We start from the raw sequence: 13639 nt of genomic DNA, 5'->3' as shown, positions 1-13639 counted from the left end.
TACCGACCTCGACCTCGCTGACATCGACCACCTCCTACCACTCCTAGCAATCTCCGTCACGCTCGTCAGAAAATCATGGAGATGGACGACCATACTTCAGAGCTCATCGACATCTCTCGATACGACACCCACGGATTCTGTCCTGGCTACACCCTGAGGAGGCACAAGGCAGAGACACTGGCCAACGCCGGCTGCTACGAAGCACGAAAGGACTGGATCCAGTACATCGGGCCCGTGGAAGAGTTTGGCAACTGCAACCCCGTAAACGGGAACTTCACTGCGGTAGTCCTGCCCTTGACCAAGCCTGAGCGCCTCCGGCTGGTGGCGTATATCCTCGAGTATGCCTTTTTGCATGATAATGTGGTTGAGGTAACGAAGGATGATGCATCGGTCAGTCTCTTCACATCCTCTACTATTTCTGACGCGAGGCTAACATGCACCAGTCATCAAAAGACAACGACGGCCTTCAGCCTCGGCGACATGGAAACCTCCCACCAAAACGCCAAGCTCGGCCGAAAACAGATCCAAGCAAAGATGATGCTCCAGCTCACCCAAACCGACCCCGTCTGCGCCAAGCGCGTCCTAGACGTCTGGCAGACGATGCTAGAAACCACCACCAAGGACAAATCCAAGTCCTTCGCCAACGTGGAAGAGTACCTCGAGTTCCGCATCATCGACGCCGGCGCTCCGTAAGCTCCTCTCCCTCCCCCCTTCCCCCTTCCCCTCCATATTGAAACACGCACCAAACCCAGTGGAAAACTAACAAATGCATTGCTGGCAGCTTCGTCGAATCCGTCATGTTGTTTGGAATGGGAGAGACCCTAACCAAGGAAGAAGACGCCCTCCTAGCCCCCATCATCCGCCCCTGCTACGCCTCCCTAGCCCTCGCCAACGACTACTTCTCCTTCGACCGTGAATGGGCCGAGTCCCTTTCTTCTCCCGATGCCCCCAAACCCTTAAACGCCGTATGGCTATACATGCAATGGCAGTCCGTCGACATGGCGACCGCCAAGTGGTTGGTTCGCGAGGCAACTAACCAGTTTGAAGTGGAGTTTCTAGAGGGTTGTCGAAAATTTAGGGAGAGCAGTGGGAAGAGTAATGACAGGTTAGAGAGATACCTGAGGGGCTTGCAGTACCAGGTTAGTGGGAATGTGGTCTGGAGTCTGAATTGTCCTAGGTATCATCCGGATTGGAGGTATGAGGCTAATGAAGGGTTGGAGGATGGGTTGACGGTTGAATGGAGGGGTTCGCCTCTTCTTCATGTTGCTGCTGCTGCGGAGCAGGTGGAGGATGTTTCCGTTTCGGATCTCATGGAGGCGACGGCGAAGAGGTTGTCGATTACCTCGTGGGGATCGAGGGAGAGCGAGTCGGATGTTTCGACCACTTCTTCGTTGTGGGAGGACAGGGCGGCGAGCAGCAGGTCGTCAAGTGTTTCGGCTATGCCGTCGGATGACGAGAGGCACGACGGCATGGAGGAGTTCAAGAACGCGGAGAGAGAGAAGGAGTCGTTGGACTCCTTGGTGCCGAGGGAGGAGAAGTTGGGGATGGAGATTGTTAATGCCCCGTTTGAATATACGAGGTCGTTGCCGTCGAAGAACGTGAGGGCAACGTTTATTGATGCGTTGAATTTGTGGGCGGGGTTGCCAGAGGAGGTGTTGGTGCAGATTAAGGAGGTGGTTGATGATTTGCAAACGGCGTCGTTGATGTAAGTGCTACCTCTAGGATGCCCTTTGAAGATGCTTGTTAACGCTGTTGTGTGTAGGTTCGATGATGTCGAGGATGGTTCCGAGCTCCGACGCGGTAACCCAGCAGCGCACGCTGTATTCGGTGTTCCCCAGACCATCAACGCCGCAAGCCTCGCAATTGTTGAAGCTGTACGAAAGGCGAAGGGCTTGCCTATTCCTGGCGCTGTGGATATTGCCCTGGAGCAACTCCGAGATCTCCATGTCGGCCAAAGTTACGACCTCTACTGGACAAGACACATGTCCTGTCCTTCAGAGAGCGAGTACCTAGAAATGGTAGCAAAGAGTAAGCAATTTCTTGTTGAACATACTCTGATAACACCACTCACTCACATCCTCCCAGAAACCGGTGGTCTCTTCCTCCTCCTCTCCCGTCTAATGAGCGAGCACATGCCCAAGGAAGTACGCTCCCTCGTCAATCATCTCGTCACACAAGTAGGCATCTACTTCCAGATCCGTGACGACTACCATAATATTAGTTCCGACGAGGTACGTTGCCCCTTCCCCTTCCCCTTCCCTCCTTCCCTATACCCCAAGCTAACACACGCCCAGTACACCGCCCAAAAAGGCTTCTGCGAAGATCTCGACGAAGGCAAGCTCTCCTTCACGCTCGTGCACTACCTCAACACAGAAGGGCAATCGTCCAGTTCGCAACAAGTGCGCGAAGTGCTTCAAGAGAGGCAACAGCGAGGGTCCCTTAGTATGCCGCTCAAGCTGCTTACGCTGCAGCGGTTGAAGAGCTCGAACAGCCTCGAGTACACGAGAGATACCCTCAAGAGGCTGGAGAGGGGCGTGGATAGGACGATTGAGGAGTTAGAGAGGTTGACGGGGAGGAAAAATTGGGTGTTGAGGATGTGTATGGCCAAGTTGAGTGTTTAAAGCGACGGCGTCTGGGTGTTGGTAGGTAACGACTTAATGACGATATCCTATGAGTCTTTTAGATGTACATGGTTCCTTGAATGTTCGGATGGATGGTGGACGTTGAAATAGAGTTGAGGGTTTGGGTGTCAGTGGTGTAATTTCGCTAAACCAGGCGATCCCTGTTCTCTGGTTTTCTTGGTTGTCGATGGGCAAGGTGGCAGGTAAACCACCTGTGGGGGTCTTGATTGCCACCAGAAGTGGTTGGACCCCCTTAGTTTGAAAGGAGATGTGAATGACTGCCGGCTTGGTTACCTAGTACGTTATAGAATTTCTCATGAATGTTCTCATCGTACGGCGTGCGGAGGAAAGTCCGTGACTTTTCGTCGTCACAGAACTACCGCATCTGACCTGAGAAGATCGAGGAGGGCTGAAACCTTGCTTTATTGGGTTTGCTCATCGACATGTATTGCCAGTGCACCTCTTGATCATTAAGTGGTGGGACTTTTGCCCACCAAATGAGCATATCCTTAGTGTAGGCAGGAAGGATGAGGTGCAGAAGTACTTACATGCTCAGTGTAACACCGTCTATTCCACACTCTATCGCCATCCCCGAGTTGATGGCTTGTAACATGACCTCCCACACCGCAGTCACATATTCAACAACTGTTCCAAACTCTGACATCAACCGTAGCGAGTCTTCCAACCTTATGAAAACCAGGACCAGGATCGATAGCTCTCAGCTACTGGTAGTAGGAAATCTGTACCGGCCGTAACGACCCCTTGCTACCTGTGAGCGTTCTTGGTCCACGCGTTAACGTTGATATATCTAAAGGTTCTGGTTCAGCTTCACCTCACCGGGAGAATTACGGGAATGGCGATGCAACATACCATGGCTGTTTCATGTCTGAATAACAATCTTGGGCGGCCTTAGATTCTGTTGTAACTGCACATGGCCACGCAGGCTTAGTGATTCCGTCGTTTGTTGATCTAAATGACCATCAAGTGTAATTCAAGGTCCGCGGGCGGTTATATCAGAGCTACCAATATAGGCCTCAAATCCTGCGGAAACTCCAATTTCAGGCTATTCAATAGGGTTTGAACGAGAATGGAGTCCCCTTTGCTTTGAGTCTCCATGATGCTAGAACCATCGCAATGTATCCTGAAGGGAGCACAGACAGCTTCACCTGTGACAGCTTCACCTGTATGGAAAGCGTCTCAAACAAGCTGTCAATATCCTCATCCGGACTGTCCGTTTTGATGCCGCCTTCGCGGGACATGAGGTAGTGGGCCAGCCATGCACTGATCTCAGTGCCATGAAACAATACTTGACGGAGTCGTGACTCAGGAGGAGGGGTCCTTATGCAGCGCATTATTGGCCCGTCGAGTCTTGAGGCTTCCTCGATGACTTCAAATACGGGATGTGACAATCGAAATGACCCGCTTGAAAATACCTCTGTCTCCGGATGCAGCTGCGTAAATCAGTAAAAACTCGGATGTCGAGGTGCTGAGGTTTGCAACGCCCAGCCCAAAATGTAGTCTGAAAGCTTCGGTAGGATACGAAGAAAAGTAGTGAAGTCCATGTCCTCGGGCAATGGACGCGCAGACGGGTCATAAGCCTCGTCAAAGAGCAAGAATGAGATGGTGTGGCATATTGCGCGACCTAGCGAAACTTGGTAGTTTGGACGAAGGGTGTTGCTGGCGCGAGCGTCTGAAGCAATGCCAAGCAAGGCATAGATGTTGTCCCGGTGATCAGTTGCTTTACTCGTCCCAAACTTGACGAGCAATGTTTCGAGATTCTGTTTTTTGCCCCACCAAGTTTCTTTTCGTCGGTAGCCTGGCAGGATGTCAAGCACTGCTTGGATATGTTCTTCCGGGTTTAGGTCCAGTAAAAATGGTAGTAGACTGAAGCCTCGGCTGGGTATCGCTTTCGAGCCGCACAAGATTGTGGCCCTTTTTGCGCTCGCGACCTCTTGAAGGATCCAGACTCTCCGAAACCAAGCTCGGCTCAACATCTCTTGCAGAGAGTTACGACGTACAGCGGTAAGCTCCTCTTTGTACGGACCGGTCTCGTCAGCAGTGAGCTTGATCCAAGAATCGATCCAACCCTGTGCGCGATGGGCTCCTGGTCGTTGGCTTGTTTGGTAATCCCACCGTCTAGCCAAATCCATGAGAGAATCGATTCCGCGGTTGCTGGGGCCAAGCCATATGAGAACTTGTTCAGCGTTCTCGTATATCTGTCTCATCTGCCCGACTTGATGGCCCTTTTCCTTGTCATTGTCCTGGTCGATGCAAATGGCATCGATCCACAACAGTCTGTCTTCGTCCGTCTGCCGTAGAGCGAGGAGGGCCATGTGAAGGTTTTCCTTGACAAGCGACTTCCGATCGTTGATGAATATTTCGTATGCGTCGGGAGAATCGCCCCAGGTATATGATAAGGCTCCGTAAGGCACACCCTACACCTGGTGGAGGAATGTTTCGAAGAGTTCGCATTGGATGGGGTCTCCGCAAAATCCTCTCAGGAGACGGACCAGTCGAATGGCATCGGTAGACAGGTCGATCCGTTGGTAATTGTACTGATTCTCATGGTCCATCGCGGCAGCTCGAAAGGACGTTTTCGGATTCAAGTCCGGGGCCAAGAGCATTACTTCTAGTAGGGTCGACGACGTGGTTCACAATAAAAGGCGTTGTGTACTTTCGAAAAGGCGGCCGAGGATGATGGTTAGAGTTAAAATGGTGCTGCTGAAAGCCCAACGTGGCGGGGCGGTCTGATGGTCGGCCATTCATGGTTGCCTCGTCACAGCCTTCTTCTTCCCAAGCCTCGATGCTTCTCTGATGGTGATTGGGTGGTTCCTGATCAAGTCGACGAACTCATTGTCACCACATCAAGGTCTTTTTTTTCGTTTGGAGAGAACTTCCATACTGATGAAAGCACATGCTGACTCGGATGGTCGGTCTCACATGGATGAATGCCATCATGATGTATCGCTGGAATGTGAAGACATGGAGGAGTGAGGAGGAGAATCGGTTGAAGGATTGTTGGTACTGTGTACAGTGGAGTTTGCTGGAGATCGTCAGCTCCACCGGCCACTTCCCCGCGTCAAAGGTCCGTGCTATCGCCATGGCTAGACAGGCAAGGTACAGTTGTAAGGGAACAGTGCGATAAGCGCGTCAACGAGCGCCAGGGGAAAATAAATTTAATGTTTCAACACCACCTCGCCCGCCGCTCCACCTTTACAACATTGCTGATGCCATTCCCAAGTCGCCTACTATCAACATGGCTACCGACGACACACCACCTGTCCCTGCGCCAGCAGCCGCTGCTGACCCTGTTGTTGAGACAACAAACGCCGAATCCAACGACGCGGCGGACAATGGCGACCGAAACGACAGAGGCCAGAAGAGAGGCAGAGGCCGGGACAACAGAAACCCAAACCGGGACAGAGGAAACCCAAACAACATCAAGACAGGCGGCTTTGGGAGCAACAAGTACGAACCACCACCTGCCTTTCTTTGCCATTGCTTTCCCTTCAACCCAAAATCACTGCCACAGGCGCCTAATGCCGACGCTGACTAGGCCGTAGGAGAGACTTCCTTAGCAAGCGCGACCAAGTTCAAGACAATCGTGCTGCCAAGCGCCGCAAGGTGATCGACGGAGCCGCTGATGGCAACAGTTACATGAGCATCCCCTTCTCGACCGACGAAATCGCCGCCGAGGAACGCCGACCCAAGCGCAAGGTTGCCGTCCTGATCGGCTACGCTGGTACCGGCTATCACGGCATCCAGATCAACCACAAGGAAAAGACCATCGAGGGCGATCTGTTCGCCGCCTTCGTCAAGGCCGGTGCCATCTCCAAGGCCAATGCCGACGACCCCAAGAAGTCCAGTCTCGTTCGATGCGCCCGTACCGATAAGGGCGTGCACGCTGCCGCCAACGTCCTGTCGCTCAAGCTTATCGTCGAGGACGAGGACATTGTCGAGAAGATCAACAGCCACCTCCCCGACCAGATCAAGGTATGGGGCATTCAGCGTGTTACCAACGGTTTCAGCTGCTACCAAGCATGCGATTCCAGATGGTACGAGTACCTCATGCCCAGCTATGCTCTTCTGCCGCCACAGCCACAAAGTTTCCTCGGCAAGAAGATCATCGACGCGGCCAAGGAGAAGGGTACATACGACGAGTACGTGGACAGACTGGACGACGTCAAGAACTTCTGGGAGGAAGTCGAGAAGAACGATATCCAGCCCATTCTCGAGAAGATGGATCCCGAAATCAGAGCCGAAGTCATTCGCATTCTGCACGACACCGCCGACCAAGAGCTTACCGACGACGGAGAGCCTTCGAAGCCCGATACCGATGTTACCAAGGATGTCGACATGAAGGATACCCCGGCGGAGGAGACCACGGCTACCGAGCCCTCGAAAGACGGCGAGGCTGCTACCACCGAAACCACCGAGACCCAAGCCCCCGCCGCCAAGGTCGAAAGAGAGTTCACCCCCGTCGAGCTCGCCGTCCGTGAAGTCAAAGCCGCCTACGTCGCCGCAAAGCGTCGCTACCGCGTCACCACCCCGCGCCTCGAAAAGCTCCAAGAAGCGCTCAACCAGTACCTGGGCACGCACAACTTCCACAACTACACCATCCTCAAGTCGCACACCGACCCGTCCGCCCGTCGTCACATCAAGTCGTTCGAAGTCAACAAGACGCCGATCCGTATCAACGACACCGAGTGGCTTTCTCTCAAGGTACACGGCCAGAGCTTCATGATGCACCAGATCCGCAAGATGGTAGCCATGGCCGTTTTGATCGTGCGGTGCGGCGCGCCCATGAGTCTGGTTAGTGAGAGCTACGGGCCCCGCAGGATATCTATTCCCAAGGCACCCGGTCTGGGATTGATGCTGGAACGGCCGGTGTTTGATGTGAGCAACAAGAAGTTCAAGGAGCTGGGCAGGGAGCCGATTGATTTTGGAAAGTGGGACAAGGAGATTCAGGCGTTTAAGGATGAGCATATTTATAAGCGCATGTTTGAGTTGGAGGAGAAGGAGAATTCGTGAGTTGCCCCCGAGAAATTCCCTATAAGCCTGACAAAAGTTACTAACAAGCGGTGATAGGTTCCACCTCTTCTTCAACCAAATCGATAACTTCCGCACCGATTACTTCCTCTGGGTGACCCCGGGCGGAATCGAGGCGTCGCATGAGCGGTCGGATCGCACGGCCGAGAAGATACCCAGGGCTTTGCAGGCTGAGCTTGGCGATGAGGCTGATGGCGTTGCGGAGGATGGTTCATCAAATTGATGGTCCTAACTTTGGGAGAGTAGGGGCCGCGGATACAGAAATTACCATCTCGTCATAACAAGACGCGTGCATAGTGTAGTGTTGCCGAGTATACCACAGGGGATTCTATATGCCAGCTGTCGGGTGTAGAGCGGTTTGATAACTTTGATGACCTTCTTTGCTCATTGCGTTGAGCCGCAAAGAGTCCTTTCTGAAATCAAGCCTCTATCACAGTCCTATGTCTTGAATTGTCCCAGATGTTTTCTTTTCAACCTGAATTCTTTGTAACGTATGCCTCACCACTGTACTCTTAGGTTGAGTGAGGAACATTCATCATTCAGCTCAGTTCCTTCCCTTCTCTGCTTGAGTATCCCTCACTCGCCCTGAATACCTCTCTCGCTCTCTCTCTCAAGGAGACTCAATATCCATCCTGGTCCCGTCTGTGAACATGAAGAATGAGGTATCACTTCCATCATCATCACTTTCACCACCACCGCCATTATCATTACCACCTGAACCAACGACGCCATACTCCTCCTCTTCTTCTTCCTCCTCCTTTTTCACTCGTACTTGTTGTTGTGGCAGGATATCCGATTCCGGCTCCGGCGCAGCAAAAGCCTTCTAAGCCGTCGCCGTCGTGCCACCCGAGTTGCCGCCTCCTGCTCCTCCTCCTCCTCCTGTTGTCGTTACGTTCCTCACACTCAAATTCGGCGTCGCGTTTCCAGACTGTGCCCCTGGCAACCCAGCACCACCACCACCACCTTGACCAAACACCTGCTGCAGCTGCTGCTGCTGCTGACCAACGCCAGGCGGCGGTCCAACCTCCCCCTCTCTATACTCTGCTCCCGGCAATCCCCCCAAACCTTCCCCCCTCACTTTTACCCTAAACCCCCCCTCCACCCCCCTCACCCCCTCCCACATCCCCCTTACCTCCCTCTCAACCTCCTCATCCCCCTCGCCCGGTTTCCTCAAGGGCCCAACAACCCACAACTCCCTCATCTTGCGCGTGAGCGAGAGTAACTCTTCAACCGATTTGACCTGCGCGTTCATCAGGATGTCGGTCGCCATGGCGTTGTAAGCTGCTTGCCCCACTGAGGCGGTGTTGTCAACTCTCGAAGCGCCGTGGTGCAGGAGGGATTGGAAGGTGCGGAGGAGGGAGGCTGTTAGGCGGTTTTCGAGGTCTGTGAGTGAGGTGGAAGTTAGTAGGGGGGAATGGGGGGGAAATGGGGAAATGGGGGAAGGGAAGGGGGGGGTGGGATGGGATGGGATGGGATGGGATGGGGTAGTGGATATATGACGAGGAAGGGGAGGAAGGGGAGGAATGGGGAGGAAGGGGAGGAAGGAAGGGGTGGGTGGGAGTGAAATAAATGAAGATTGAGCAAGAGGCAGTGAGTGATCAGGATATTTCTTGAAATGAGTTCTTGCTACGGAACTAAACTTACCAAAGAGATCCTCTGTTGTGTTTTGGTCACGCTCCATTGTGGTGCCTGTTGTGAGGTTTGGCGGGGGTGACGAGTGAGGTGAGGTTGATAGGTTGGGAAAGCGAGCGCGCTTTTTGTATGTGAGATAGTTCAACTGGCGATGTGATATGATCTGTTGCTCTCTCGTAGTATGTGGATATTTGATATTTGAGCGGAAATGTGTTGGCGAAAGTTTCAAGAAAAACGATCGCGGAGTTGAGGTCGAGGTTGAGGTTGAGGCAGGGAATGGTGGAAGTTCATTGGAAGCGCTGTGCTATGGGCGTCTTCAATCTGCGGTGCCCGCTGAAGGACACACAGTGTCGTTTGTTACAATCGTACTGTATGAATCTTGGCATTCGATGTTAATCCATCATCATCTGAACCATCGATGTTGTAAACAGCCTCAATGCTCATTGACCTTTAGTAAAAATGCTGTGGCCTTTGCCTTTCATCCTTTCAGCTCCTCTGTATTGTTTCGTTTGCCAAACTTAACACAACCACCCTTCAAACTAGCTATTCCCCTTCCCAAGCAACACCAAATTCGCTACATTCATCACAGCAATCAGCCCCCAAACCAGTCCGGCCACAATCGTAGTCAACCACGAATTCGCCATGTTCACTCCTCCCTCCCCACCACCGTTTCCCCTTCCCATCCATCCCCTCCTCGCCGAAAACAAGGGCCTCTCATCCTCCTCCTCCCCTTCCACCTGATACCTCGCCCCTCCCGGCATAACCATCATATACCGCTCCCTGCTCGTAAACCAAATCAGCGGCGCCGTGACAAACGGTAACACCACGCTCAAAGCCACCTGGCTCCCCTGCAATGCGGCATTCAATCCCTCTTTTCCTACGACGGCAGCAATGATGATGGAGGGTGTGATGCTTATCGACCTTGTGACGAGCCTGCGAAGCCAAGGCCGCATCTTCCACCGCAGCGCTCCTTCACTGACCATCTGCCCCGCGATGGTGCAGACTACGCCTGCCGAGATGCCGGACAAAAGAAGGGCGAGGGCGAAGATGGTTCCTGCTGCGGGGGAGATGGATGACGAAAGCAAAGAGTGGATGGCGAAGATGTCAGCGTCGATGGCGGTGGGGTTGTGGTACAAGGAAGCGCCGGCGACGATGAGGATGGCCGAGTTGACAAAGAGGGCAAAGGTAAACAAGGAAAGGGCGAGCTCGGCAATGGAGTACTTGAGCGAGTGCTTGATGGCTGCGTGCGAGGGGATGTAGTGGATTTTGTCGGCGTCTATACTGTTGGCGATGGACGAGTTGGCCGAGACAGGTTCGGCCGGGAGAAGACCGCGTTGTTCGTCGTAGGCACGGAGACGAGGTTGGACGATGCCAGAGCCGAGGAAGAGACTGTGTGGCATGACGGTTGCACCGAGGATGCCGCAGGCTTGGTAGAGGCTGGTAGTGTGTCAGTACCTCGATCTCCAAGAACTAGAAGGTAACATACCCCTGCTGCTCGATCACGGCGCCTGAAGGTAGGTAGCCCTTGAATACTTGGCCAACGCTGGTGTTGGAGATCATGGAGAGTTGGATGCAGAAACAAGCCACTACGCCCATGACCAGAATGCAGACGCCGAACTCAAAGATGCGCAGGCCTTTCATGTGGCCAGTTGGGTTGTAGAAGATGAGGATGAGCATGACATCGATGATGGAGAGAGCACATCCTGCTACAAGTGGGATCTTGGGAGACAAGAGGTTGAAGGCAATGGCGGTGCCGATGACCTCTGCAATGTCGGTTGCGATAATGGCAATCTCAGCCAAAGCGTACACGGAGTAGTTCAGCCATCGTGGGAGGAAGGCTCTGCATGCTGACGAGAGGTCCAAGCCGGTGACGGTGCCGAGCTTGATAGCCAGACTTTGCAGAAGAATAGCGAATAGGTTACTCAAGAGGACGATGAAGAGTAACTGGAAGCGATAAGATGCTCCAGCCGCAATATCGGTGGCATAGTTACCCGGATCGACTACACACAGTACTCTGTCAGTGAAATGAGGCTCGTGGTAGGTGGAAGAGACTCACTGTATGCCACCGAGATCATGACCCCCGGACCCACAAACCGGCCAAAAGTAATGAGGGCATGCTTGATTCGTTCTAGACGGCTTTTTCCTTGGTTGACGCTGGTGGTAGATGGAGACTGGCTTGGCTGAGTGTTTGGTGACGAGACTGGTGATGAGTGTGCCTTGATATCGCCGGGTGGTCGATCTCGATCTGGCCGAGGCAACCCTCCACCATCATCACCGACACCATCTTGAAACGAGACTCCTGTGCTACTACCAACTCGGGTTTCCCTCTGATTGGCGATGCCGTTCAAGTCTTGATTTGTCGTCAGATCGGCTGATAGTGGGTTAGGGCTCTGGTTGAAGCCCTTGCTTCCTCTTCTTCGGGGCTCATCTGTACGCGAAGAACACGCACACATGGTGTCTTCTCAAGTCAAAGTTGGTTATGGTGTATGTTTCCTACAAAAGCCGAGTCGGGTCAGATAGCCAAGGCAGTCAAGGTGATAGGAAATAAGGAGGGAGTAGTAGCACCACAGGTGGTCGGCTATAGGAGAAACTAAGTTTTAAGATCGAAGCACCCGCCTTTCATCCGGATGAAGGTCCGGTCGGGTAACGGTAGTGTAACAATGGAATCGAACGGAAAGGTGGATATCGCCCGTGCAACGGAAAGAACAGCTTCTTTTCGGGCGATTGATTTTTCCAAAGGAAAAGAGCTAGTCGAGATATCCAAAGGGGTTCTCATTCCCTCCTTCTCCAAGCGACGATTATACACCCCACGCGGAAGTCACGATGGTGACTTGGAGCACACCGCCAACTGGTATCCCTGTTATCTCTTTGAGTGGCAGAAAAGCCATTTTTGCTCAAGCCAATCAGAGCCAACCCGCAAGCTGTGAAATATTGTAGTACCTTCAAATCAACCAGCTGCACTAACAAAAACACTGCTGTCACTGCGTTTTTGCTGTTATGCCCTATGTACTAGCAAGTCGAAAAGAAGTGGGTTTTTTGGAAATCTGGGCCTCTGATTGGCTTGAGCAAAAAAAAGGCTTTTCTGCCACTCAAAGAGATGACGAACGCCATCTTGCAACTGAAACAACGCACAGGCAGATGGCCCGTCGCGGGGAAGGAGCTCAAGGGATCGGTAGCTGCCGAGGATTCGGCTTGTTTGGAAAGAGCAGCCAGTCTTGAACAACCAACTGAATCTTCTCAGCTATCATGTTCGTATAAATCTGAAACTGGCGATTGTGCAATATGCCGAAGGAGTACAACATCTTTCATTTATTTCTGAGCTTCTGTCACTTCCAGATGTGAAAGCCCAGGGCGGGAGACAGAAATGCCAAGCCTCGACCCTCTCCGATAACAGATAAGCTCTGAGGACTCACCTGGAAAAATGTGCTCCACTATTACGACCCACCAGCAGTCTCCACCACAAGACATCGGTCTCGACTTTCATCTTCTCTTTCAACCTCCTCCCAATCTCTTCAAGATGAGTGTTCGCAATTCGTTGTAAAAACATGCCTGACTGATTCATTCAGTCAACATCAAATGCCCCCACGAATATCCAGCACCTTGATGGCATCCATCTGATTATCTCGAGCATTGCCTAACATCCTTCATAGGGCAACCAGCAGTCGACGCATGGCAGCTCTTGAACAGTCCGACTTCGCTGCAGTGAAGCATGGTTAACAAATCACATACATTCGCTCGCCTTACTCGAGTTGAAGAAGCAATCATCACCATGATGGAAAATCATCCACGGCCGGTTCTCCAGTCATTTATGCCCCGCGGCAGGCTGTCCGTGTTACACTGCCTCGCCAGGGGTTGAACGGGTCAATCCCGATGCCTGTCCTTCACTCTCTTTGTTATCATCGTTGCCGACTGGTCACAGGCCTTTTCACTCTTCGGGTCCTTATTCGTGTACCAGAGATGCCAGATCTCCAAGTGGAAGATGGCACACGGCAACAAGGAGAAAGGTCTACTGAACCTCCAACCGGAATGTAACTGACGTCCAACCCCTCCTCCATTCCTTCCCTCCACTCCGGCCAGGTCTTCCCGTCGTCATGATATATCATCGCTGTTACCTCCCCAGTGGACATCGGAGCCGCTTCACCTCGACTACCCAGGGTCCATCCATCTGGCACCGCAGCACAATGTCATAGCTTGTCACTCCATCACACCTGCACCTCGTGTTCGCACCTTGTACTCCCGGGAGTGTTGGCCGTTGAGGTTCGCTTTGACCCATCTTGCCCATGGGCAGTCAATGCGCATTCATAAACTTTATGCTACTATCCCCCGTGTTTGTCACC

At 52.8% G+C, this 13639-nt stretch overlaps 5 protein-coding genes across 5 annotated transcripts; 2 read left to right on the top strand and 3 right to left on the bottom strand.

Annotated features, from left to right (window-relative positions):
• Positions 1-75: 75 nt before the first annotated feature.
• Positions 76-2621, top strand: B0H65DRAFT_551427 (isoprenoid synthase domain-containing protein; the record flags this gene model as incomplete). The annotated part of the gene is made up of 6 exons (XM_062829807.1): positions 76-390; positions 454-689; positions 782-1705; positions 1763-2028; positions 2086-2231; positions 2295-2621. 6 exons carry the CDS (start codon positions 76-78, stop codon positions 2619-2621), a joined length of 2214 nt encoding a protein of 737 aa, XP_062679974.1.
• Positions 2622-4081: 1460 nt separating this feature from the next.
• On the bottom strand, positions 4082-5194 carry B0H65DRAFT_551426 (heterokaryon incompatibility protein-domain-containing protein; the record flags this gene model as incomplete). Its single annotated transcript, XM_062829806.1, has 3 exons — positions 4082-4399; positions 4640-5056; positions 5132-5194. 3 exons carry the CDS (start codon positions 5192-5194, stop codon positions 4082-4084), a joined length of 798 nt encoding a protein of 265 aa, XP_062679973.1.
• Positions 5195-5632: 438 nt separating this feature from the next.
• Positions 5633-8110, top strand: B0H65DRAFT_279390 (pseudouridine synthase). Its single transcript, XM_062822856.1, has 3 exons — positions 5633-6089; positions 6185-7648; positions 7710-8110. Exons 1-3 carry the CDS (start codon positions 5878-5880, stop codon positions 7891-7893), a joined length of 1860 nt encoding a protein of 619 aa, XP_062679972.1. The 5' UTR covers positions 5633-5877; the 3' UTR covers positions 7894-8110.
• A 743-nt stretch (positions 8111-8853) lies between these two features.
• B0H65DRAFT_399862 (uncharacterized protein) lies at positions 8854-9351 on the bottom strand (the record flags this gene model as incomplete). Its single annotated transcript, XM_062823780.1, has 2 exons — positions 8854-9053; positions 9315-9351. Coding segments are annotated over 2 exons (237 nt in total), but the record flags the coding sequence as incomplete, so codon positions are not given.
• Positions 9352-9733: 382 nt separating this feature from the next.
• On the bottom strand, positions 9734-12141 carry B0H65DRAFT_474366 (natural resistance-associated macrophage protein). The gene is made up of 3 exons (XM_062827243.1): positions 11359-12141; positions 10789-11302; positions 9734-10739 (listed from the first exon to the last, which is right to left on the bottom strand). The coding sequence occupies exons 1-3, from the start codon at positions 11753-11755 to the stop codon at positions 9842-9844; spliced, it is 1809 nt and encodes a 602-aa protein (XP_062679970.1). The 5' UTR covers positions 11756-12141; the 3' UTR covers positions 9734-9841.
• Positions 12142-13639: the final 1498 nt, after the last annotated feature.

This window comes from Neurospora tetraspora (genome assembly GCF_033439725.1).
Source record: "Neurospora tetraspora strain CBS 560.94 chromosome Unknown B0H65scaffold_6, whole genome shotgun sequence".
Classification (NCBI taxonomy): Eukaryota; Fungi; Ascomycota; class Sordariomycetes; order Sordariales; family Sordariaceae; genus Neurospora; species Neurospora tetraspora.
The sequence above is the reverse complement of the archived record's forward strand: the minus strand, read 5'-3'. Positions and strand labels throughout refer to the sequence as shown.

Bases quoted from the DNA above. Each gene is read 5' to 3' on its own strand.
- B0H65DRAFT_474366 (XM_062827243.1), bottom strand. From the start codon at position 11,755: ATGTGTGCGTGTTCTTCGCGTACAGATGAGCCCCGAAGAAGAGGAAGC. The intron at 11,303-11,358 runs GTGAGTCTCTTC...TACTGTGTGTAG, and splicing joins CATGATCTCGGTGGCATACA to TCGATCCGGGTAACTATGCC. The intron at 10,740-10,788 runs GTATGTTACCTT...ACACACTACCAG, and splicing joins GCCGTGATCGAGCAGCAGGG to CCTCTACCAAGCCTGCGGCA.
- B0H65DRAFT_279390 (XM_062822856.1), top strand. From the start codon at position 5,878: ATGGCTACCGACGACACACCACCTGTCCCTGCGCCAGCAGCCGCTGCT. The intron at 6,090-6,184 runs GTACGAACCACC...ACTAGGCCGTAG, and splicing joins GGCGGCTTTGGGAGCAACAA to GAGAGACTTCCTTAGCAAGC. The intron at 7,649-7,709 runs GTGAGTTGCCCC...AAGCGGTGATAG, and splicing joins TTGGAGGAGAAGGAGAATTC to GTTCCACCTCTTCTTCAACC.